The following is a 25642-nucleotide window of genomic DNA, read 5'->3' as shown; positions in this document are numbered from 1 at the left end:
GTTTAATAGAGTTTGTTGTCAGTGTAACAGAATAAATATATTTTCTTAAAGCTTAATTCAGTTTCTTTTTATTGCAGCTTTTTTTTTTTTCACATCAACGTGTGCACAGTGGTGAAATAAGTCATTTTATAATGACACACATGTTTTCAAATATCTTAACTTGCAATTGTTGGACAGCACACAGTAATAACTTAAAACGGATGAAAAGAAAATAGCCTTATGAATGCAACTATTTAACTCTTTGCTCCTAGTGACCCCTCATCTGATAACAGCAGATTCATGCAAGGACTAATTTAACCAACCTTTGGTTTAAAATTCACACGGAGAAATGAGTTAAACAATTCTCTTAATACTGATAAATAAACATAATAAAGTGAGTTGAATCATGTGCATCCAGTGCAAACAACCTATCCATCATTCCTTTTCTTTCCTTTTCTTCTGAAAACATCAGAGTCATTCAAGGAAAGCCTAGAAAGGGATCTGATTGAACTTCATTTGATGGAGACAAAAACTTTTATCCCTTAAATACTGTTGATTTTATTACATATGATGTGTCATATAAATTAAGTATTGCCTTTAAATGTATATATATATATATATATATATATGTATGTATATATATATCATTTCACTCTTCAGGGATTTCAGTGTTCCTCCTGTTTTTTTTTTAACATAAGCAACATCTTACAGAGACATGACATGTGTTACTATTCATGCTATGTGTGTAATGCAGTCGGAACAACCTAAAAGCAATCAATGATGATTTTGGACTAAATAGATAGTGAAAAATATTGTGGTTTTAAGCAGGGTGTGTTTGATCTGTTAAAGATGACGATGTGACTTTCTGTTTGCAGCTTGAAATCAGTCTGATAAGTGTAATGAGGTTTGGTTAGAGAGTCAACCATACAAATTTTGGGGGAAAATTTGAGACCTATGAAAGTGTTTCAAACCTTTCAATAACGTCTTAAGTTAACTTCTGACTTCTCCAATCAGACACATTATGCCGCTGCTCATGCTGATCAGGTGAAAACAAGTTTGGCTCAAAATGAAGTGCACCTAAGTCTGTTTTTGATTAATCAGACTTTTGAGATAAGACTTGGCTATCTTTGTAATAACTAAGCTGTGGATTACAGCTGGCTGAAAGAGACAAAAACGTTTTGGTTTTACTAAGGGTTGGTCTTACGATGATTTATGCCCATCTCGGTGATGGATTATATTTAACTTTCCTAAAATCCAAACTGGCAGAAGCTTAACAAACATTGCAGGACCCTATACTTTTTCATCAGTTTTGTGCATTTACGTTCCCTGAACTTATTAAGTTGTTGAGGAAAGTTTTGTGTGAACAATCAAAGTCCCCTGTGTGTTACACTTTAAAAGTTTTTGCAGTTCAGTTAAACTTAAGAAGAAGAAGGAACGGCTGCATCGTCAGTCTGGCTGAGTAAAGCAATGCAGCTGCTACGGGTGAAACACAAAGAGCAAACATGCTGACCATAAAGTTGAGTACCATCCCTAGCAGGAGAATAGCGAGCAAGTATCCATGGAACAGCAGGTTTTGCCAGCTGCTATGTCTCAGCACCTGCCAGGGACTGTCAGGGTGAAGCAGCCACAGCACGCCCAGCACCAAGCTCTGGTTGACCAGCTGGGTGTAGTAGAAGTCAAAAACAGAGGCTTGGTCATCAGATGGGTGATGTTGCTCAACTTCAGACACTTTATCCAGAACAGTTAAGGAAATACTGTGAAGGGTTAAAGCCAAAGGTGCATATATGTACTCCAGGGGCTCAGTAGCTGGGAAAGCATTGGGTGCTGGAGGAGAGAGAGGGGAAAAAAGATTAAACTACTTAAAAAAAAAAAAAATCCCATCATTTAATCTGCACAAAGCATACAGATATTCACCTGTAAGAATAATAAATATCCCACTCAAGATGGAAATGAGAACAGAAGTGTGATGAGATGGTTGGGATGCCAGTTTCAGGAAGAAACAAAAACCTACGGTTACCAGAGGCAGCAGTGGCACGGTGAAGAGGAAGAGGCTGATGTACAAGCTGCTGGCTTTGGCCCACATGACCAGCACAGATTGAACACTGTTGCAGATCGCAGGTAGCAGCAGCCTCTCACCCAGGACCCGGGAGTAACGTTTGAGAGGCACCAAACCCAGGACATGGAGAAGGTTCAAGAATAAGAGGGAGATCAGAACCTGCAGGGGAAAAAAAGCTGGTGTCAGTGTGTGTGAGGAATGAGCTGATAAAAGGATTCTCATAAAGAAAGCAGAAGTGTGAGCGAGCAGTTTTTATGATCATGTGGGTCATGTGGACGCATCATGTGGGTCCTCACAAATGTGTTGAGATCATCAAAGTCACCACAGGTTGTAAAAAAATCCGTTCCATTACGTTGTGTATTTTGTGATATTTAAAAAAAAAAATCTGTTGTACATATATGGAGCTAGAATAGTGGTACGTGATTAGTGACATCACCATCTATGAATGTGCAAAAATAACTACAAATACAGATCAAACCTGTAAATTAAATTAAAAGTATAAATCAAATTCACAAATCAAGGCAAATCTACAAGTCGGCTATAGATCAATTTCCAAGGTCAAAGCTGCTGTCTGGAGAAGCTATGGGGTAAACTTAGTGCCACTAGGAAGTTAATCTGAATTCTTACTCATTAACTGGTTAACCCCTTGCAGACTCTGATGACTTACAACTCCCCTTATTTGTGACTTTATAGCAATAACATAAAAATAATTGACCAATTTAATCTGTATTTAAGACAAATAGATTGCATGAGTACCTATTTTTACACATCCAAACATGGCAATACAAAATAAAAAGTATCTTTATCTCTGCTTCACATCCACAAACATACTTGCTGACCTTTACTTCCTTTATTCCTCAGAATCATGATGCAAAATTACAATCAATAAAAGCATTTACTGAGGACGTGGGTGCAGGGTGTGTGGATAAGAAGTGGAACGCACCCACTCCCAGTCATTCACTGTCATAACTGAGAATAATTTACCGTGTGAATGAGTAACCATAACATCTTTACACCTTCCATATTTTGTAGACAGCGCCATCACGATACATGTATCGTTAAATCCCATATCATAAAGCCTAAATATTCAGAAACTATTTTTGTCACAAATACATAAGGTGTGTATAGAAGAGTCAGGGTCGAGTTGCACATTTACACAACCGCCGGTGATCGACCTTTGCATGCGGTTACATTCTACAGTCAGCATTCAGAGCATGCATCTGGTTAAACTTTTATCAACACTAAACTGTCTCTCCTCCCCTCAAAGTCACACTCTGCTTATCCAACCGACACACACACACACTCACCAGAGTTTTTAAAAAAGTAAGCAGCTGACACCACATTGCATAAATTTGCTGCATCAGTAAACAGTTGATCAAAAGGAACTAGTGTAATAGGTAAATTATTCTCCGTTTCACCTGCATGCCACTTCAATATCAACATTCCCTACCAATGGCTATGTAACTCTGCCTATGTTTGCTGATACACTATAAATGTTACAGGAAGAAAAAGCAAATAACCCAGCTATCAGGACTGTATGCATGTATTTTATGTTTACTCGTGGTAATAAGATGTAATTCTTTGAACGCTCAGTCTTATTAGTTATTAGACCTAAAGCGGAAATTGAGAGGAACAATATAAGCTGAAGGTACCCACCTCCGTAAAGGAGAAAGCCACAGCATAGGGGTAGTGGTACTGTGGGATGAAGATGCCCACCACAAAGTTTCTGAGTTTGTCAGCCAGGCCGTATACGATCACAGTTACCAGGCAGAAGGTGACCATCAGGGGCTTCAGCAAATGATTTGAGGACTGACTCCTCACCACTGGCACACACCATCTCGTCTTCCATCTGTCTAAACTACAATACAGGAAGGTACACGCATGGATCATACAATAATAGGTAATAAGGTGCTTGGACAATATGCGTACATCTTTTTTTGTTTTTGTTATTTTAATGAAAAAGTTTACATACTATGCTTATAAAAAAAAGAGGATTACCTTTTACCTAAAAGAAATGTGCAGAGGCATTATCTGCAGTGGTAAGAGGAGAAATTCACACTATGGACTGGAAAGGAGATCAATATCATCTCCAAATAACAAGAAAGTTTTATCATAATGTGCAGTTATCAGGTGGTTTAGTATAGCTTTAGAGTCATAATTGTTATTTTTTTCTTCAATAAATATAAAAGTTTTAAGGTCTTTAACAAAGTCCGAACTAATTCACAATGGATCATGGTGGCAAAAATAGTAAGATTCTTAAAAGTATTTTCTTTCCAGCCATTTTCATTTTTTAAAAAAAAGGTAAATAATTAACAGTTACACTCACTCATAAGCTCAATAAATATATACTATGTATTATTGCACAAAAAAACTTACGCCTTAAAAAAAAAAAAAAAAAAAAAAAAAAATATATATATATATATATATATATATATAAAGTATATATATAGCTATCGCATAACAAACCACACTAAAAATTTTAGTTTTTTTAGATAAAATTTAAAAAAAAGCAAGAAACAATTCTTACTCACCATGTGTAGTTCTTCATAAAGTCATATTTCATCTTCAGACAACATTTGTGCTGGTAATAATAAGGTTAGGATATTTTTAAGAATCAATAACTGTATAAAATCGGCCCATCCTGCTCGCTGTCCAGCTGTGTTAACCTGCTCTGTGAGCCGGGGGCATTCACCTCGTTTGTTTTTATCTCAGGTCCAGATGGACTTTGTTCTCGCTCCGTTTGTCATCATGTCATAAAAAGAAGAAACCTCCAGGGACAAATTTCAAACGTCGGTTTCTCAGCCAAGCAGATAACGTTTGAGGAATCCTGTGTAGATACTTGTTTACGTAAACATACTATTACACTCAATGTGTCAAGGAATCACGCTTTTTTTTTTTTTTTTAATGTATGACAGAAATTCTACCTACAATAACATCCTATCCATCATGAGAGACTTTTGTTGATGAGTATAAATTTAGCTAAATTGAGAGGAAGGTCCAGGTTATGCTCTTACCAGCTTTCACACCTGTTTGACACATTCCTGACAGAGCTCTATATTCCCAACTCCCCTTCCCCCCTTTGCTCTGTCTGGATTCCTTTTGCTGCTGCATGGCTGCATAAGTGAGGGTCTGCTTGGGTAAACACTGTCATTAGACTGAGAATGGAGGTTTGTGCGCACCCTGATGCTCAGACAAACACAGCGGCAGGATGAAGCTCTTTGTATTTATCCACAATGCCATAGCAACCAGCCTGAGCGCCACACAGAGGCGTTATGTCCATCAAGTCAGCTGACACCAGATGGAGAATGGTAGGTGATAAAGTGTGCATCATTTACAAACATGCTATATGTATGGGTGAATGTTAACCAAAGTGTGTTTATTCAAATATTAGTGGTAATTCTGCTGTCTGTCATGCTTCACTCACCTCAGAAAATATGGACATGTTAACATTAAAGTCACCCAGGAGCACAGCAGAGGGCAGTCACACTCTGTTTAAATGTGAGCAGCAACTTAAACTTTAACCTTTGAATGCTGGGACACAAGTTAGAAAGAATAACAGGAATCAGGCAAAGAAAACAAGAGAACTTACTTCTGTTTGCCACGAAAGAGCAATATATACTTAAAATTCAACTTACACATTAAATTTGCTTAAATACATTTCAGTTCATTTTTAATCAACCCTTTATAGGGCACTCAATTAAATACCTTGAAATTAGACATTTTAACCTTCCTTCTGGTATGTACCAAGACCGCCATTCTGTTGTTACAATAACAGAAAAACAAGTTTCATGCTGAATATGAAAGAAAATGAAGTAATTTGCTCCACAAAGGGTTGATAAAAGCTTTGTACAATATAATAGCATTTGATTACTTTTTATTAGCTGTGGTTACTTCGTGGATGTGCGTATTACATTCCAAACATGAATAAATCTAGGATCTTAGAGATGAAAATATCAAGCAGTATATGAGACAGTTGCCCTGCCAAGATCAGATAAAATAAACAACTTTGTGAATACTTTAAATAACAGGTACCCCTACCACCTCTCCAGTCTGAGAAGCAGACACCCACTCGGCTTAATGACTAAGCTTTCAAACTTCATTTAAAAAAAAAACAAAAAACATGTGCATTTAACTTTATGATCTTGTGTGCATTGTCTCTTTTAACTTTAATTAATCCTAATAATTAGGAGGTTAGAATTAGCTATTTTGAAACCTTGTGTTTTCCTTGAAAAAATTTTTTTTTCATTGTTGTTTAATGTTTTACTCATCTTTTCATGTTGTTTTTGTAAGGATTTAAGTCTTTTAATACTCTCTATTTTGTTGTATTGCTTTGCTTTTTAAGTTTTGCTTTGCTCTGTAAAGCACCTTTTTTTTGGCACTAAATCTATAAAAATGCTACAACAATAAAATGGAGTTAATATATAATGGTGTAAATATGTGTATGCACATTTTATTCTTTATCATTTCAAGAGGCCTTGAGTTCTTTGTTATATAGCACCTACATTTATAACGCTAATAACTGTCAAAACTATATTACCTTTTTTATAAATAACCGTGTCCCACATCTGAAACTTTGATAAAAAAATAAAAAAAAGTTCAAAGGGCACAGTGTTCAACTTAAAAATAATTAAAAACAAATCATCACACCCAGCAATAAAGATAAAAAAAGCAGTTAATTAGAAATACAAGAGTTGAGGGGTATTAAGGGAAAAACATATGAAGGGACAAGAGACGGGGACGACATAAAATGATAACTGAGGGGCATTTCAAAGCACAATATATTCAGAGTTAATGCTTCTGTTGTAGAAACCATATGCAGCCTAAATCACCGTAAGTCATATGAGCTTGCAATATTAATCTTGCAGCTTAGATATTTTTTGTTGTTTTTGAAGTGATCCCTTTTCAGGCTGTTTCTGGGATCACTGTGTGCAATCCATAGCATTAGAGGTACTACATTGTAGCACTGTTACTACAACTGTACTTTGTGCATTCAGTTCTTATGCATTGTCTTTATTCTTATACATTACAATCATACTTTAATGTCCCATATTATACATTTTTTCAACAATTTCATATGAGTGTCAGAGATCTAACAGCATTGTTTTCAATGTGTATTACCTTTAAATTAGCTTGGTCCATAATTTCAGCCACTCAAAGATTTGCTGTGGTGAGGACTACTGAGAACAGGGGGTTTCTGTGTCTGAACCTTTAAATCAGGGCTGAGTCATGCAGAACTTCTTTGGTTGTTGGATCCATTTGATGGGAGTCAGGTGTGTCAAAGCAGGGGTACAATAAATACCTGTATGAAGCCTTGAGCATGAGTGGGTCCCTGCCCATGCCCACCCAACATGTGCCCATCGGGAGAGGATGTGGCTTTTGCTTGGGTCTGCTCAGAGGGCCAGATCAGCAGGTTGTTTGATAACATATTTGCTAAAAAGTGGAGCAAGCAAGTAAATGGACTTGTACCTATATAGCAGTTTTCCCAGTCATGCTGACCACTCAATGCGCATTACACTGGACATTTACCCATTTACACACACATGCATACCTCAATAAGCACGTCGAGGGACAGCTTAGGGTTCAGTGTCTTGTCAAAGGACACTTCGGCATGTAGACAGGGGGAAGCCTGTAATAGATCTCCTGAGATACAGCAGATCCTGTAAGAAATCATTTGAGTGAGAGATGCAACAAATTTTCTCATTTTTGGGCCATATACACAGGCCACAGGGATACTTATGACCATAAGAAAACCTTTAGAATAATATGGGACCTTCAAAAATCAGTTTCAGCTCATTTACACAAAATGACAAAGTACAAGGTCTAAATTTTAAGTGAGTCTCAAAGTGACTGTAATGCCTTCAGCTGTCTCATTGTTTCAATTTACCTTCTTTTACTGCTGACCAAAAGGAAAAACTATGAACTTTACCAGCTATCAACATGTCAATTTCTAACTACTTACGTTTGCTGAAAAGGTCACCATTAAGAGCTGTAGTTTTTTTAGTCTGTGTTAACAACCGTTCTGTGTGTTAGTATACATCTCACCTATAACACACAGCTGCATAGGAGGACTGAGGTTCATCAATTAGGAGCTTTATATTCTCATTTTAAAACCACATAACCTTTATATATTAACATTCCAGACATCAGGTCAATAAACACAGCTTATGATTTGTTTAATTTAATTTTAAATGAGATGGCCAGTGCATTGGGTGAAGGTTTTTGGAGGTTTTCCTTCTTTTTTTTTTAATTTTTTTTTTTTACGTGCTATTTATTTGAGTCTTTAATTGGATTAATATTTTATCACATTTAACAGCTCATACCATACCGTACCATACCATACTATACCATACCATTTTTATTTCTAAAGCACTTAAAAAAACAACAAACAGCTGATCAAAGTGTCTTGTCTTGTACAGTAACAGCAAGTGAATAAAAACAGCATAAGAAAATATAATAACAGTAAAATAGTAAAAATAACGAGATACATAAAAAAAACAGTTAAAAATACATACAAGGACACAGATGACAACTCAGTATTCTTCAAATGCCAAAGAATAAAAATGTGTTTTAAACGACTTTTCAAAAGGGAGTTAGCCTGTCTGACCTGCAGAGAGAGAATGTTCCAGATTTTTGGAGCTCGAACTCATTGTTGGTTCCTGCATTTCCTTCATAAATATCAGGGTGAAAACCACTTCAAACAAGTCTATTATAGTATTTAATGCACTAAGCAACATCTCTAAAACAAAGGAAACTAGTAAACTGTGAACATTTCTCTTCACCATATCTATTCACAAGGTTTTTCCACATAAAAGTGCACAAATACAGTCTGCTCTTGCTTGTATTTCTGTCATCTGTAGATCTTGTGCGTCAGAAGCTCTTTCTGCATATCTTACTTTCACTTCCTATAACTTGTGACCTAAATTATGCAGATTTTGCTTTGTAGCTTCTCATAGGTAACAACAGAGCTATAAAAACCTTTTTGCACTAACTTTGCTGTCTGTTTAAATTGTACAATCTTCTTCTTGTTTGTTTTGTTTAGCTCTATTCATTCAGTGTATTGGGAAATTTTTTTCATACTTTGGTACTGGAACCTGTTTAAATCAAAACAAGGCACATCTGTTCAAACCGGAACTGTAACATTTCACAATGTTCTGATCATTATAATTGTTTTATGCATATTTTATTTATGTTCATTTATTGATTTGCTCAACTTTTTTTTTTTTTATCTCGTAAGGTGACCTTGAGTGTCCAGAAAGGCACCCCCAAATAAAATGTATTATTATTATTATTATTATTATTATTATTATCCAACACCATGTGGAACCTGAATCTGCATCCAGCCTTAACTTAGCATCAAAGGTTGAGCCTTGCATGGACAGAAGTGCTCCCATTTCATTTTCTCTTAAGATTTTTTTTTTTTTTTTGCTATTATTTTAAGAAGTACTATTTGCATACTTAGTGATACGCAGCTCATTTTCATGTGGAAGGCTTAAACCAGGGAAGTAATGCTAAAAGCCAATATTTCTTACGATATATTTGATAGTTAAGTCTGTGTTTATATTATTGAAGTAAACAGTTTCTTCTGTCTGACACAGATTTTCTTGGCTCCTCCCAGTTGAACTTAAGTAACACTCCAGTTACAGTTCAACTGGGAGGAGAAAAGACTTTACTGGAATGTGAGAGGAAGAAAAGACTGCAAGCAGAAATGGTGGACATTTACAAAGTCATGCTTTTGATACATGCAACACGATTTTGGGTAACTTTTTCTCACAAACTGTAAAGAAAAAAGAAAGAAAGACCAAAGCACATCTCAGTAGGATTTTTTTTAAACACGTGGCAAGAAAGTTTCTCCCATTTCTCTTCGACAAAACCCCCCAAAATAGTTGTCCCTGCTCGTTTCCACAGCAGGTCAAGACAACTACCGACACCTCCCTTTAGTGCAAACGCAATTTACAAACGACAGCCCCCAAAGTTTTCAGCAGGAAACTGTACGCAGGAGTCTGCACGTAGCATTCAGACACAGACGTTTTAGAAATCCAGCCCCAAGGAGCAGATGACCAACAGCGTCCCGAAACATCACGAATAGGAGGAACCATCTTCGCACCGATAACTTAATCACTGGAGCCGTCTGTAGGGAAACTTCTGTGGATCCATCGGCCGCGGACGCGTTTCTTCTTCCGCTACAGGATGCTCTGGACCAGGTAAATAGTCCCCCCACTTCCAGGCTCCCATTCAGCCAGGTTGCTACTAGCATCGCCGTAAAAACCATAATTTTGTCCTCGGTTGCAACTTTTAGCTGGGAACTAATCAAGAAGCTATTTTCAAAGGTTACTGGAGGCGGATGAGGTAATTCATAGATGCCATTTTTCCTTTATTGTGAGTCAAAATTAGCCTAAAAAAGCGAACACAGTCTGATTCATTGGCTCTAATGTGGCATTTCATAGCAAAGCATGGAGATGCTGCTCTCTCTGCTGTTAGCAGGTTTAGCTAATACACCAACAAATCTCTAATAAATCTACAAAATTGTGTGCATTTATTGTAAAATTTAACCACAGAACCTGCTTATTTGAGCCCACTGTTACCCAGCTACAGTCACATGAAAGGAAATACCTAAAAAAAAAAAAAAAAAAAAAAACGCAGCTCATACTGAGGTTTTTTTTTTTTTTTTTTTTTTTTTTTTTTTTTTTTTTTTTGGGGGTTGGTTAATGAATGCAGCAGCTTCTGTACAGCTGCACAGGAGAGGAAAACAAAGAAAAACACAAAGGTAAACAAACAGCAGCTGTTTTGCAGAGGAAATAAATCCATGGTTGCAGTGAGGTTGCAGGCTTGTACACGGGCTGGAGCAGGTTAAACCGGACTCCATTGGACAGTGTGCAGTCCTCACACTTTCGCGGCGGGGAGGGGCGAAGACGTGGCAGTCCTCTTCCATCCACGTCCTGCGTGTTTACTGATTCTGCAGCTTCACTCCCTGTAAAACTTAGTAAAAACATAAAGAAAACAGGCACATCATGGGATTTGTACTCAGTTTTTTGAAGCATCAGGGGATGCTGGGAATGTCTTTATTAATGGGAAGGTCTCTAGACAGTGCTGGTGTTGAATGTAACGTCGAGAAGAAATGTATAGCTTTATAATTTAATACATTAGGTACATTTTTATGTAAGTTATTCCACTGAATTTCATCCATTTGGATATGATGTATTTATTATTTGAGTTTATACACAAGAAATAGTGCTATAAACTATCAGTTTATTTACTGGCATCATTACTCTACAAAGCAAAACAGAGTTTAAGCTTTTTAAATGTAAAAAATAATTATCAAAATATAAAATAAATCGTTAATAGTTCTGTAAACAAAAAATTAAAATTTGTGGTGCAAACGTATTATTTCTAGAAATTGGAAAAAGGCAAAAGTTCAGTCTTCCAATGTAAGAATTCAACACTTTTAGAGCCATTTGTTCCCAGAAAATGACTGGAATGATGAAGATATTCTCATTTATATCAGAATCCTTCCCCTATAATTATTGCTTGTATGGGTTAGATTCATGCATCAGTAGCTAAAGATTTACATGCATGATAAGTATTTTTAAGAGTGGATGCCAGAGGGTGAGATAACTGTGATAAAAATAATTTATTTTCACAGTAAAATGATTTACAGAGTCTCTTAAAACTTTTTATTTTTAATATATAGTTTTCAAACTCTCGGCAGGTTTCTGGCAGGTAACAGTGGTTTTGCATCATAGAATATTTTGGTATCTACACATCATCCAGAAGCTCTGGTGAAAACGATCTTACTGCCCGACTCTGTTGTGTTTAGCACGACTGATGGATCAAAATTGTAGCCATCTAATGATCAGCTTTATTCCTCCCTTTTCACTGATGCAACTTTGTTTCAGGAAGAGGCACAGTAGCTGATACTCTGTTATTACAATGATTACAATATTTACATTCTCTCAGTTTTTTTAAATTTTCAAGAAACTTATGGTGTTTTTTTTGTCCAAAAAACCCCAAAAGATTATTAAAAAAAACATGCATAGACGTTAGGTATGATGGTATAATTTCCTTGCAGTTTTCCCTGAGATTAATTGGTATTATGCCATTTCATTTAATTGATCTTTAATTCTCTTAGTGTTTTAGTATGAGGTGCGGGGGCAGACTTTCATTCTTCTCTGCTGTGACCTAAAAAGAGATCCCACAAGTCATACTTTTAAATTTTCACTCCAGGCTTGCACTTGTAGCTAAGTTAGAACCTGCCTCAGCCTGTAGTTTGCTTCATCGAGCCGTGCAGGCACAGCTTTTCTTACATGACTTTCACTTTGCCCTACAGTGTTTATATATGATTCTTTTTTTTGTTTTTTAAATGTAATACTTTCTACTTATTTGCATTTATTCAGGAGCTTAAAAAGGAATTTGTTGATAGTTTTAGTTTGAGCTGAAGAACAAGTGAATATTTTTTGATGCAGGAATTATATTCCATGATCTTCTGATGGTGTTTAGTCTGGATCAGTAAATGCACATTGCAGGATGATGTAGATGTCTGAATGAACTCATATGTGCCTTGCTTTGAGGTTTTACTTTTGACTTTTGCCAGCTGTTTTCTCTGTTTCTTACTATTTGACTGTGTGTATGCAGAAAAATCGCTGTGGCATTCCTCACAGGTCAGGGACCCTCTGGGAATTATGCTCACACCAAATCCGGGGCTTAGTGACAGAGAAGCCACCAGACGTATATTTGGCTTTATGTGTGGGGGCTGAGAAAGGACCTCTAAAGGGATTAAACAAATGCTTGTGCACCTTTTCAGTCGCAGCCTTTGATAGCTTTTTTTTCCCCACTGAAGCAGTTCTTGTGTGTTTCTGTTGATTTCATTTTCTCTCTCTGTTTTCTGAATAGTCCTTCACTCGTTCTGTAAGGAATATTTTCTCTCATTCCTCAGTGTTTATCTCTGGAAAGGGGATTTATCTTAAATTTCCAAGTGTGACTGAGCAGAGTTGAAATAAATATCTAAAAATCTTGATTGAATTCTTAAAGTAAATGGCTTTTTAACTATTAATCTCACACAGAATGGAAATAGTATGAAAAAAAGTCCCTAAAACATAATTAAAAGTTATGGCAATAACAATAAAACACTTTAAATGTATAGAAAAATATGCAAATGTTCATTTTAAAATGTAATGTGCAATGTAGTATCAGAGCATTGGCTGAGGTTAAATAAAAACGGAACCATGCAAATAGACTAAAAATATATTTTTACAGTAAATTAAATGTATTTTCTGGAAATAATACCCCAATTAGTTTGTAGAGTTTACAGACCTTCCTTTTTTGAGGTAAAAAGTAATCGTTTTATTGTCTATCGGGCTTAAAAGACTCTGTTGGCTTGACTTTAATTCAGTGTGAGGGAGAGGGGAAGGTAATGACATGCAAATAAGGAAGGAAAGAGCACAATTAAAGCAGACGCTGATAACTAAAACCAAAAACAGCTTTAAAAAGCTTGCAGGTTTAGTTTGTGCAGATAATGTGGCTTACATGTGATACTCAGTGGTTTGGCATCACCCACATCATCAACAGGTGTCACAGTATTTCATCTGTTCTGATGTTGGCACAGACACTTGAATCTAATTAACTGATCAAATCATTGATCAGATGCTGTCATTCTTTCTCCAGGATGGAGCTACCATGTTGGTGTTTGTTGCTGCTGAGCTGCCTGCAGTTGCTCTCAGCCCACAATGACTTCTTCACCTCCATCGGTAAAAACACAAACATGCTGAAAATCTGCAAAGTTGCAGTAAGACGAGTGACGTTATGTGTAATGCAGTATTGTGTTATTACTGTGTAAGTATGTCTGATTTGTCCCCCTTCAGGCCAGATGACAGATCTGTTATACACAGAAAAAGACCTCGTCACATCTCTGAAGGACTACATCAGAGCAGAGGAGAACAAACTAGAACAGGTCAAACGGTGAGTCTGTGAATGCAAGATTACACACATCCAGTACAAATACACCTAAATATTTCATAGTGTTGCTGTAGTTTTGCATTTTTTTCTCCTTAAGCCAGTGTTGTTGGCATTGCAAAGGGATGCTAAAAGACTAGTTATTGACATGAGCACATGGTGCAATGTTTAATCAGAGTGACTGAAGAGCTTTAAAGTGGTCTGAGCCAACAGGTTCTCCTGCTCGCTTTCTCTTCCGTAATTCAAAAACTGTTTCAAGACGTGTCAGAAATCATTACATTTTTTGCTTTAACGGCAGATTTCCAACATTTATTAAAAGAAATATAAGTGAAGCAGCTGTTCAGACATGTGTTTGAGAAATTAAGGTAAAAGAAACCCACAAAAAAAAGGTCTAAAACTCAAGGTACTCGCTGAGCATCGTTTCACCAGGGCTCACTCTGACCTTTTCCACACAGGATGATTTCCCCTCGAGAGGATAAGTGTTTTCTGTATTTAGTCTGTTTGACAAATGCTTGACTATTTTTTAGCTGACAGCCCAATTTTGGCCGAGTTCCCCAGCCCACCACCCAGCCCCCACTCTGGCACCAAGTTGCAGAGGTTAACAAGGAGTAAGATGGTTTTTAGCCTCTCTGATGAGGTGCTATAATGACTAGATGAACATTACACCTCGATACTCAACAGAAAACAAGACTTACTGAACTTTTAGGGGTGTAACAACAGAGGAGAATGAAGTAGAAGGAAGAAGTGGGGACTGGTGGGCTTCAGTACCCCTGGTTGTTTACATGACTGCCCAGTGTTTCTGAAGACACTTTTTTTTTGCCACAAAGACGATAAAAGGAGCTGACAGTAGGGTTAACATTGGACTGAAGGTAACTGGAACATGGTCTTATGGAAAGAAGTGACAATGTTTGGGATATTAAAACAGATTTATTTACATTTCTTTACACTATTATCAGTAAAACATGCGAAACATAAGTGGTGCTGTAAAAGCTGACCTTTTTGGTGTCATCTATGTAACATGTATGTAACACCCACACTTGAAAGTCTCTATCTGTAATCTATAATTTATTGCTTGTAATCAGTGTAATTAACTCTGATGGCCTCTTCGTGACAGGTGGGCTGATAAGTTGGATTCTTTGACAGCGACAGCTACACAGGACCCTGAGGGTTTCCTGGGCCATCCTGTTAACGCCTTCAAACTGATGAAAAGGCTGAACACAGAATGGGGAGATCTGGAGAGCCTTGTACTTAGGGACACCACTGATGGTATGAATGAAGTCCTTTACCTGAGTTCTCACCTGTTATGTTGTAAGAAAAGGTTAAACACGTCACTGAAATGTTTTAGTTGTAACTAGGGATGTTTGATTTGGGTTTTGTTATCAACATCTAATATACCAATTTAGTCCAACTCTTTAATTTCCAATACCGATATCAAGCGATACTGATATTTTTGTAGCAAATTATGCCAAATACAAAATATCTGGAAAACTACAAATGACATCTCTTGTATTTAGTCATTTGGAATTATAAAATATGCATGTTGTGTAAAAATTATGTAATTAAAAAAGTAAAACCCGACACTGACAATTCCCACTCTTGCATTGTAATGTTCGCATCGGCTGATAATATTGATGTAAGGATAATATCAGACATCTGTAGTTGCAGCATTTTTAGACACCATATTGTAGTTTTTATTTCAGATTGTCAATAAAATGTATTTAAATATCCTGATATTGATTGCTGTTGTCAGTCACAGTGTTTCAGCAACTGCTAAAGCCCAAGCATATATTGAACACATTTTAGTTGTTTTTTGCCACTCATAACGCAAGTTATTACTGTAGATTGTTGCCGTTTGTTTTGGCTAAATGTAACTACATTTTTCCTAGTTGAAATAAAAGCCACTTCAAGCCGTTTTTACTGTCCATTTGTCTTGTTATGAACTCATTCCAGTAGATTTCATCTGTCCTGTCCCACTCCCACAGGATTTATTTCCAACCTGACCATCCAAAGACAGTACTTTCCCACAGAGGAGGACCAAACCGGGGCTGCTAAAGCTCTCCTCCGGTTACAGGACACTTATAGACTGGATGCCAACACCATCTCTACAGGAGACCTGCCTGGTAAAACCTTAAATCAGTGCATATTACAGTGTAGGGGGTACAATGTTTACAAACTGCCCTTGTTTTCATAGATTCTCTTTCTGTTCACCCTAAAGGCCCAAAAGCGACTCATAATGAGAGAGTCCTCCTTGAAAAAGGCTATTCAATTCTAATTTCTATTCCATTCCTCCCTTCTTGTATCTTCTGTGTCAGGAGTGATACACAAAAGCCGCATGACCGTGGAGGACTGCTATGAGTTGGGGAAAATTGCCTACTCTGAGGTTGATTACTACCACACAGAGCTGTGGATGGCCCAGGCCCTGAGACAGCTTGATGAAGGAGAGGAGTCTACTTTGGATAAGGTCACAGTGCTGGATTACCTCAGTTATGCCGTCTACCAGCAGGGAGAGATCGAGCGTGCACTAGACTACACCAAGAAGCTGCTTGAACTGGGTGAGTCGTGTCCCCCCCCCCCCCCCCCCCCCCACCCCCCCCACCCACCCACACACACACACACGCATACACACTCTGAAGTATTAGGGTAACATTTTGAAAACTATTTACAATGCATCACTTACAGGGATGTCAAACTCCAGTCCTCAAGGGCCGGCAGGTTTTTCTTGTTTCCTTCTACCAACACACCTGATTCAAATCAAATGGATGCAGCAGCTTCTTGTCAACCTATTTATGAATTTTGGTCAGGTGTGTTGGAGCACGGAGACAACAAAAACCTGCAGAACTGGAGTTTGGCACCTATGACTGAGCATATTTTGTAACGTGAAAAAATATATTCTCATGTCTCATGTTGCACATCCTGTTCCTGAGGATTTCAAAAGGGAATTCTGCATAATTAGGTCGATATATTTGGATTTTATATGGTAAGCTTGTTTTAGGCGACATTGCAGTATTTGTAATCACTGCTTTCATTTAGGTAATTTCTTTCCGTTTTAGACCCAGAGCACCAGCGTGCCAAAGGCAACCTGAAATACTTTGAGTTCCAGCTGGAGAAGCTGAAAAAGGCGGCTGTGGAAGAAAGTCAAAAACAGGAGGAGCAAGGAACAAAGGAAACAGCTACAAAGGAGAAGAAGCAGAAATCCAAAAAAACTTTCTCTTTGATCCCAGAGAGGAAGAAGTACGAGATGCTTTGTCGGGGGGAAGGTATCAGGATGGTGAGAAAGATAAGACGAACACACACACACACACACACACACACATTAAAAAAAAAAAAAAGCTTCACCCTCCAAACTTGGAAGTGAGCTCCAATTCCTTGTACTCTCCCATCTTCATCTCTCAATCAGACACCCCGCAGAGAGAGCCGGCTGTTCTGCCGTTACTATGACAACAACCACAACCCCCAGTATGTCCTGGCACCTGTCAAACAGCAAGACGAGTGGGACCGTCCTTATATCGTTCGCTACCTCGACGTCATCGCCGATGCAGAAATCGAGAAAATCAAGCAGCTGGCGAAACCACGAGTAAGTCATTTCTGTGTGTCGGAAACGTTCACGGGGCGTAAAGCTGATGTCGGTTCGTCACGCCGAGGGCTGGGGAGGGCAAACCCGTGAGGCCAGCTGCCAGTTTAGGCGAGCGCGCAGGCATGCACATGTTTATATGCGCATGCATCTGCGTGTGGGTAAATCATGTCCCTGGCTTCTCAGCTACGCAGGGCAACCATCTCCAACCCCGTCACTGGAGTGCTGGAGACAGCTCCTTACAGGATCAGCAAAAGGTAAGCGAGTCAGAAACGGCCACGATAGAGTACACAGATAAAAAGCTGAGAGGGGAGAAAGTGGGATCAAGTTTGTTTTTTTTTCTCCTTCTTTTCCCCGTAATAACGCGTCCCATTTCTCCTCTGTGCTCCTTCTGACAAAGCTCCATCTCTTTGCCCCTTCAAAGCTTAAAGGCTCCTGAACTGAAGCGCAGAATCCATCTGAGGATGATCAAAGCTTTATAGAGCTTATGGTGACATCTGTAGACTATTAATGCTTTGCAGAGTGATTTTAAAAGCAATTGTTTGAACATATTGTGATTTCACAAGTGGAAAAAAAACAGGAAGGTTTGGCTTAGTGATGATCTGCTATGGATATGTTTCTGCTCAGGAGTCTGTTCCAGAAAAGTAACACAAGGAGATAAAGGAGGGGAATGTGTCTTTTCTGCTAGTTAGTATTAACATAGTATCTTTTATGAGCCAGAAGTTGTGTCAGAGGCGCTCTGTAAATGACTGATGAATTCGCCTCATGGGACACTCTGGTCTCTCTCAGGAATAACTTTGACTATTAGTGACCGCATCTACTTTTCTTTTTCTCTCTCTCTTCTCCACTCTCATTCCTCCCCTTCTCCTCTGTGTGTCGCCTTTCCGTCTCCCTTTCTGTCTTTTTTATCATCTCGTCCTCTCCGTTCGTGCCCCTGTGCCTCTGGAACTACCGTAGTTAAGGCGAGCCACGGTGCATGACCCCCAAACTGGGAAACTTACCACAGCCCAATACAGAGTCTCCAAGAGGTAAGGGGGTCACAGGTTTACGAGGGAAGGCGTCGGTGTCTTCACCTGCACTTCATCCAGCTTCATTTTTATATGCGTGAACTGGCTGCAACGGCTGTTTGGCTTTGCAACCAGAAAACCGGACGCAGAAGAATGACAATGTTCAGCAACATAAAAACTAACAATGAGATTTGTTTATTTATCACCTGATTGATAAGACAGTTGAAGCCATGATAAACAAACCTCTGTTGTTAGTTTCATTTCCTTGATTTTACCAGCCAACTGAGTTATTTTCGTGGAACTTTACGCTGTTTTTTCCCACAACGAGATGATCTCTATTCCCCTATTGAAGGAGTAATATCTGTGTGCTTCTCAGCTTCGATACGAGCTGGAATCGTGAGGAATGTTGCGGGCTTTTAGATGAAATCCAGTTGTAGACGTGCTTTTCATTTTTATAACAAAATAACTTTTATAGACACATTGCTCGTGTTTGAACTGGAATCCAATCTTAAAAATAGCAGGCTCAGCAACCCCCACAGATCCCCATGTCTCTTTGGTTTTACCTCCCTCGGTAATTAATGTGTATGACTGTGGATGTGGGAGTAAGGGCGTGGTGCCACTTCCAAGTTTTTGTCTGTGTACGTGCTACTCAGCACATCTTTTCCGTGAACGTGAGTGACAGAAGTAACAGACAGACAGCATTTAATCTTTCTTTGAAGTAGCAGGGAATAAAATCGGCTGCCTCATGTTTGACTCAGCAAATTTTTGTCCAGCGTCAAAGAAAAGGCTAAATAAAAAGATGACTCATCTCGATTTATTTCTGACTTATATTGGGGTTTTTTTCTGGTGTTTTAGACCAAATTAAAAGGATATTAGACAAAAGTTCCATGAAAATGTTTTGCCACAGTCCTGAAAGGAACTCTTGGAAATGTCCGCAGCCCTGTACCCTGAGCTGATTGGGGATTCTGATTGTTAAATCCCTGGCATTTTCTAGCCTTTACTTTACAACTCTAAATTCTCTCTCTGCCATCTGACTGAAAATAACTTTTAACTAAAGCTTTTCTTAGCATGTCTCCAGCATGGCATGTCAGCGTTCATCATTACTACCATCTAGTGGAGAAACATGCATCCTGCCAAAAATATTTCAGAGAATTTGCTTTTTCTTTTTCTTCTCAATTTCTCTGCTTTTCTCTCTGTATTCCAGTGCTTGGTTAACTGGTGACGATAACCCAGTTGTTGACAAGATCAACCAGAGAATTGAAGATCTCACGGGGTTGGAAATGGACACAGCAGAAGAGCTGCAGGTAAAGAGCTTTTCCAAGTCTGGGAAAATGAATCCTGTCATGATTTTCCAAGAAAAACCGAAACCCTCAGTCTTGTGGACCTCTTCTTGTGTGTAAGTTTGTGCATTTGTGAGACTTATAAAAGTGTAATTTCTCTCTGTAGGTTGCAAATTATGGCGTTGGAGGACAATATGAACCTCACTTTGACTTTGGAAGGGTACGCACTTCACGGCTGAGTAACATTGACTTCTGTGAACTTATTATTGTGCCTGTAATACAACAGGACATTAAACCTGTCGTTGTCTCTGCACAGAAAGATGAGCCAGATGCCTTTAAAGAACTGGGCACTGGGAACCGTGTTGCAACCTGGCTGTTTTATGTAAGGAAACACTTTTTTAATATGCATACAACAAATATTATTTCCCTTAAATTAACCAAAAAAATTCACTTGGGTCATTATATCCTACTTTTTCCTGTTTTTATTTTTGAAGACAGTCTTTGTTATTTCGGATGATATTTTTATATAGTAGTTATTATAGACGTTTGCATTGCTTTTTGTCTAAGATAGTTTAATAAAAGTCCCAACATAAGACAGACTATCGTAATGTTCCCTGCAGAAAACTTGCGTTTAAACAGAGCGTCCTACATCACAGTTTTATCATAAGTTTGTTTTTTTCCTCATTAAAACTATTATTATTTTTGGTCTTTGTCGTCGCAACAGCATAACTTCATCTTCCCTCAAATCCTTATTTTTATTTAGATTTATGCTAATCACTGCAAATATGATTCAGTAACATCATTTATGCAGACAGAAATATTGGGCATGATGGTCGTAATTTCATGTGGAAACAATATGAGGATTTTCATCAGTTTTCAGCTGCTTCTTCCCTCAATCTACATACTGTATGATATTTTCACACAAAAAAAGCCTTTTGTACTCAGCCATGAGGTGACATATTGTTGATATTAAGCGCCCAACTACTTCTTTAAAACCATAAAAGTTTTTTCATCAAATGTTGACTATAATTTAAAAAAAGTCTTAATGTATTTTGCTATTTACTTGTCCCATAGTTGATTTATTTATGTTTAGAAATATGCAGAAGTGGAGGTTTGAAATTCTCGAGTTATCTATAGACGTCAGCGTTGGCCGCTTTTGACCACGTGTCCTTGAAACTGTACAGAGCTCAACAAGTAGCTGTTTGTAAGAGAATGTGAATTTATTTACCTGTTTTTTTTCCACCAGGCTTTTTTTATTTATTTGTTTTCTTTTAAAAAAATCATCAGTTTTAAAAAAGGCAGAAATGTTAATTTATTTATTTACTGATGTATTCACTGAATAACTTATGTCTTTATAGATATGTAGTTTTGCTTTTTCTCTTCAAGTTTTGATCCCTTGAGTTTTATAAAAGTCCAGATAAGAATCCACACACTTGCTCAGTAATTAAAGTGAAAATTTCCCACTCTACTTTCTGGTTTCTGGTTTCAACTTTCAATTTAATAAATAATCGTCACAGAAATGTTCCTTTTTCCCCCCAAAAATAATTTAATCTCAATGAAAGTATAGGAGGGGGGATGTTTTGAAGAAAAAACACCGTGAAGGCCTTTACACACCAGGAACGATGCTAATTAACAACACAAAACTGCAAATAATAATTAACAACACAAAACTGCAAATAATTCTGAGGTGAATTATCAACGTTTCTGTCTATGCAAGCCAAGTATGATGTGAAATTGTAAATAAATGATGAAAACTCTAAAACAAACTCTCAAGGTGGGTTTTACAACAAGCCACAACGGTAGTAATGTGCTGATCCTTCAAAAGGAAAAACGAGTGAACTGGCTACATACTGTTATAGAAAAGAGAGGAGAATTTGGGAAGCATCGTCGTTTAATGCAGGAGCTGAAGCTGGACCACGGCTTCTTCAGAATGGACTTTATGATGTCTGTGAGACAGTTTGAGGATCTGCATTAGCAGCTAGCTGCAGAGAAGAAAGAATAAAGACGCTCAGCCATGATGATACAAAGTTTGAATGAAATGGCAGCGACAAAGCGACTTCTGCAAAGCTCAGTCAACACACCTTCTCTGATTGGTCCATTATGATGCGAATGTGAAGATAACTCAATCTCAGTTCGAAAAATATAATTCAGAATTTTGTCACCGATGTGAATGATTTGACATTGACTCGATACAAAATATTACCATGCTAATTATTCGGATGAAATATTCGGAGTAGGTTTGTAAAGGCCTTTACTGACCATCTCTAGTTGGACCTACTGTGCTGAAGTTTACTTGAGCAAAAGTGGAGCTACTTTAGATTTATCATCAAAACAGAGCTGAAGTCACTGTGTTTTGTAACTTCTTTAAGTAATGCCATATCTCCTGGGTACACACTGCAGTCTGCTTCTCTTGTCTGTGTTGTAGATGAGTGATGTTGCTGCTGGAGGAGCTACAGTATTTCCTGATGTAGGTGCAGCAGTTTGGCCTAAAAAGGTAACCCCGTAGCAACAATGGGAACATCTGTCTTTACTGGTTTATCTTTACTGGTTGCATTAAATGCATTATGTGGCCGGCTCAACACCTGCTCCAGATATCTTTATTTTGTATGAGTGTACGTTTTTAAAAACACATTCATTTATACATTACTATGCACATATCCCAAATGTCTTAACAAAGAGTTCTTTCCACACAAAACAGATTTATGTGAAATAATTTATGATATACTGGTTTGTTTCCAGTGTTACTTTTTTGTTTTCACTTATGTAGACAGTAACAACTTGGAAAACATATTTTTTACTTGCTGATTATTGTTTCAGGGTACGGCTGTGTTCTGGTACAATCTTTTTGCCAGTGGGGAAGGAGACTACAGCACCAGACATGCAGCTTGTCCAGTACTGGTGGGCAATAAGTGGGGTGAGTTCCTCTTTAACTGGTTCCCAACCTTTTTCCTGGAAGCTCCTCCGCTCATATTTAACAAAGATAAAAAGATGCACCCTTCTCCCTGCTGCCAAACGTGCATGCTGTGCTGCAAACCTTTTTGGCTCCAGTTTTCAGAACAATCAGTCACCCTCGCTTCTGTGACAAACAACCACACAGCCACCTTGAGCTTGCACGCCTCTATTTAGGGAGGCATGACGTTCATGATGAACTGTTACCAGCATATGTTTTATTATAAGCCCTGAAGTCTCCAGGTTCCTATTGCTGTGTGTGTTGGTCCAGTCTGGGTTAAGCAGCATGTGCTTACACAATCTGTCCACATTTAGCAGGGTATCCCACAAAATTAAGATTTTTTTATTTATTTATTTTTTAATTATTTAACCTGTTTTTCCACACAAAAGCGCAGATTTCTGGCATTAAAGAGTATTTTTTTCCAAAACCCTCCGACCAAAGTGAAGATTTACAAATACTATGTGCATCTGCATGGATGCCCTCTGAGTGTACTTAACAATGTGCTTATGCACTTAGCTGTGGATAGATTTTTTTTTTTTTTAGTTTTTTTGCAGTATTAGTAGGGAGGTATTAGGGTTTACAAAAACCTGGCTAAGCATGCACATGGCCTAAAACTCAGTATGCATATGTAAATATTTGACTCTGAATAAGAGGTACAACATTTATCATGCCTTTGCTTAGTGCATTCCACCGCTGGTAAAATGAGACTTTAGTTCTTCCAAAACTGATTGATACATATGGAAAATGCACAAAACAGTACCACCAGACTGGTCTGCACTGGAAACAGGTAAATAGGTGAAGATACCTTTTGTTGTTGTAGATGCGCGCTTACAAGAAGTATTTAATTTCCTTCAGTTTAATATAATACAAGTACATGCAACCTGTGCACATAGATGTGTAATCACAGCATGAAATGTGCTTCATCTCTATGCAGACTACTAAAACTTCATGAAGTATTTTGTGATTTTCTATGTGTGTGCGTATGATTCACACAAACTCTGAACTAAGCACCTTGTGCACACCCCTGTGATCTTTAGCGCCCTCCTTTGGGGAGGTTGGGAACTACTACTTTATAAAACACTTCCATAATATTAAAATGACATGTTAAACTGAGGAAATGTTCCAAGTCTAATCATTTTCCTCTCATTTTCAGTATCAAACAAGTGGATCCATGAACGAGGCCAGGAATGGCGGCGGCCATGCGGTTTGAATGAAACAGATTGACGGGAATAGTCGTCGCCCTACTAAACCGCTTCCCCATCCCTCCTTTTCTTCTGAACCACCGAAGACCAAAGAGCACTGCTGCAGAATGCAGATGACATATGGAGTCCAAAAGGGCTACTCCCTCTCTACAAACACCTCATATCCCCCCCATCTCTTAAGTCTCCTAGCGCAGATTGTTTTGGTTTTTGTCAAACCCCTGATCCTTACCAGCATCCCTGTGACAGATAACATGTTCTTGAGGTTATTGGATGGTTTTGAGAAACACTCGAGCATTGTTCTTTGCACTCTGAATAAACTAAAGCTCTGCGGTGAGGTCATCCTTCAGTAATACCTGCAGGGGCTCGCTTTCTTCCCTTCTGTTTCAACCTTAAAGAGACAGTTCACGTTTGAAGAGGCCAGCCTCCATTCCATTCATGCCATCGACAGCGTGCCTCGGCGCTGGTAAGAAAACGAAAGAATCCTCTAAACATTTTAACTAATGACAGTTCCACACATCAGTTCATTCACATCATTAAATTCTTACCCTTTGGAAACAGTTTCACAAAGCACAACAGACGTCCTCTCCAGCAGACCCAGACCCGTCTTCTCACAAATATGGTTTCTTTTAAACAGTTTGTCCGGTGTGTGACCTTACAAAATAATGTCATGCTGTAAGGTAAATTATTTTGGCCCAGGTTTATACGTGCATGCTAGAAACCTGCTCCCAGTAAAACCCAATCACAAGAAAATGGAAAAAGGAGTCAAAGGATTTACTGGATACGAAGAAGGAAAGGTCACGCTCCCAAAAATGATGGACCAAGTGGTGAGCGTGAGGTTGAGCTGTGAACAAGTCGCATTTTTTGCAGGTGAAAAATGGGTACTGGTTTGAGTTGTTTGCCAGGTCTATGCAATACTTTATCACATATCACGCTTATTGTTTTACCACACTTCATTTCACCCATTTTAATGTTTACACTTTATCAATGTTTGGACTGTTGCGCTTTAACCAAGATAGCTGGCGTTTACGGAGGCCCTAAATGATGCCTGCAAGTTGGTGTGGAGGTGGCATTTGTTCACTCTGTAACAAAATAAATGGACATCAATAAAGCAGGATAGGGAAAGAGCAACAGAGCAAAAACCCCTTTTCTTTACGGATTGTATTTTAAGCGACTGTCAGGGCCGGATTAAAAGTCACAGCCCCTGGGCCCAGAGTGCTCCAGGGGCCCCCTTCCCCACCACAACATTGTGAATAATACACTGAAAGAACATTTTTAACATCTCTCAGCCAGTGGTACCAATAGCAATACACTAGGTACTGTTGTGTAACTATGTGGCTTTTATGTACATTTTGTGTCATGCTGCTGGTGAATGCCCTACGTGGCCCCCAAGTGGGCATGGGACCCTGGGCCAGCGCCCATAATGTCCATTGGATAATCCGGCCTTGGCGACTGTACTGGCCCCTGTTTTCAGGAGGAGAATTTGTCAGTTCTCACATTTTATTTATGTGTCCCAAACAAGTTTGTGTTGTTTTATGCCCTGAATAAAACTTAAGTGCTAGATTTTTTTTCTATAATAAAGACAGTTTGATATGAAGATGATGTCTGGTTTTTAGTTTGGGTGGAGTTGAGTGATGGGGATTTTTTTTTTTTT

At 38.3% G+C, this 25642-nt stretch overlaps 1 protein-coding gene across 4 annotated transcripts; it reads left to right on the top strand.

Moving 5' to 3' along the window:
- Positions 1-10098: 10098 nt before the first annotated feature.
- Positions 10099-25585, top strand: LOC306762545 (prolyl 4-hydroxylase subunit alpha-1-like). 4 transcript variants are annotated; one of them, XM_079249073.1, is made up of 15 exons: positions 10099-10236; positions 13694-13776; positions 13891-13987; positions 15096-15247; positions 15964-16101; positions 16294-16533; positions 17032-17249; positions 17379-17555; positions 18510-18580; positions 19764-19863; positions 20006-20059; positions 20156-20221; positions 22265-22333; positions 22657-22753; positions 23943-25585. In XM_079249073.1, the coding sequence occupies exons 1-15, from the start codon at positions 10223-10225 to the stop codon at positions 24011-24013; spliced, it is 1647 nt and encodes a 548-aa protein (XP_079105199.1). In that variant the 5' UTR covers positions 10099-10222; the 3' UTR covers positions 24014-25585. The 4 variants fall into 4 exon arrangements, with proteins under 4 accessions (XP_079105199.1, XP_079105198.1, XP_079105197.1 ...); XM_079249072.1 differs by lacking the exon at positions 18510-18580 and adding an exon at positions 17739-17809; XM_079249071.1 differs by having other exon boundaries at positions 20006-20221.
- The last annotated feature ends 57 nt before the right edge of the window (positions 25586-25642 follow it).

Source organism: Telmatherina bonti (assembly GCF_933228915.1).
Source record: "Telmatherina bonti genome assembly, chromosome: 11".
NCBI lineage: Eukaryota > Metazoa > Chordata > Actinopteri > Atheriniformes > Telmatherinidae > Telmatherina > Telmatherina bonti.
The sequence above is the reverse complement of the archived record's forward strand: the minus strand, read 5'-3'. Positions and strand labels throughout refer to the sequence as shown.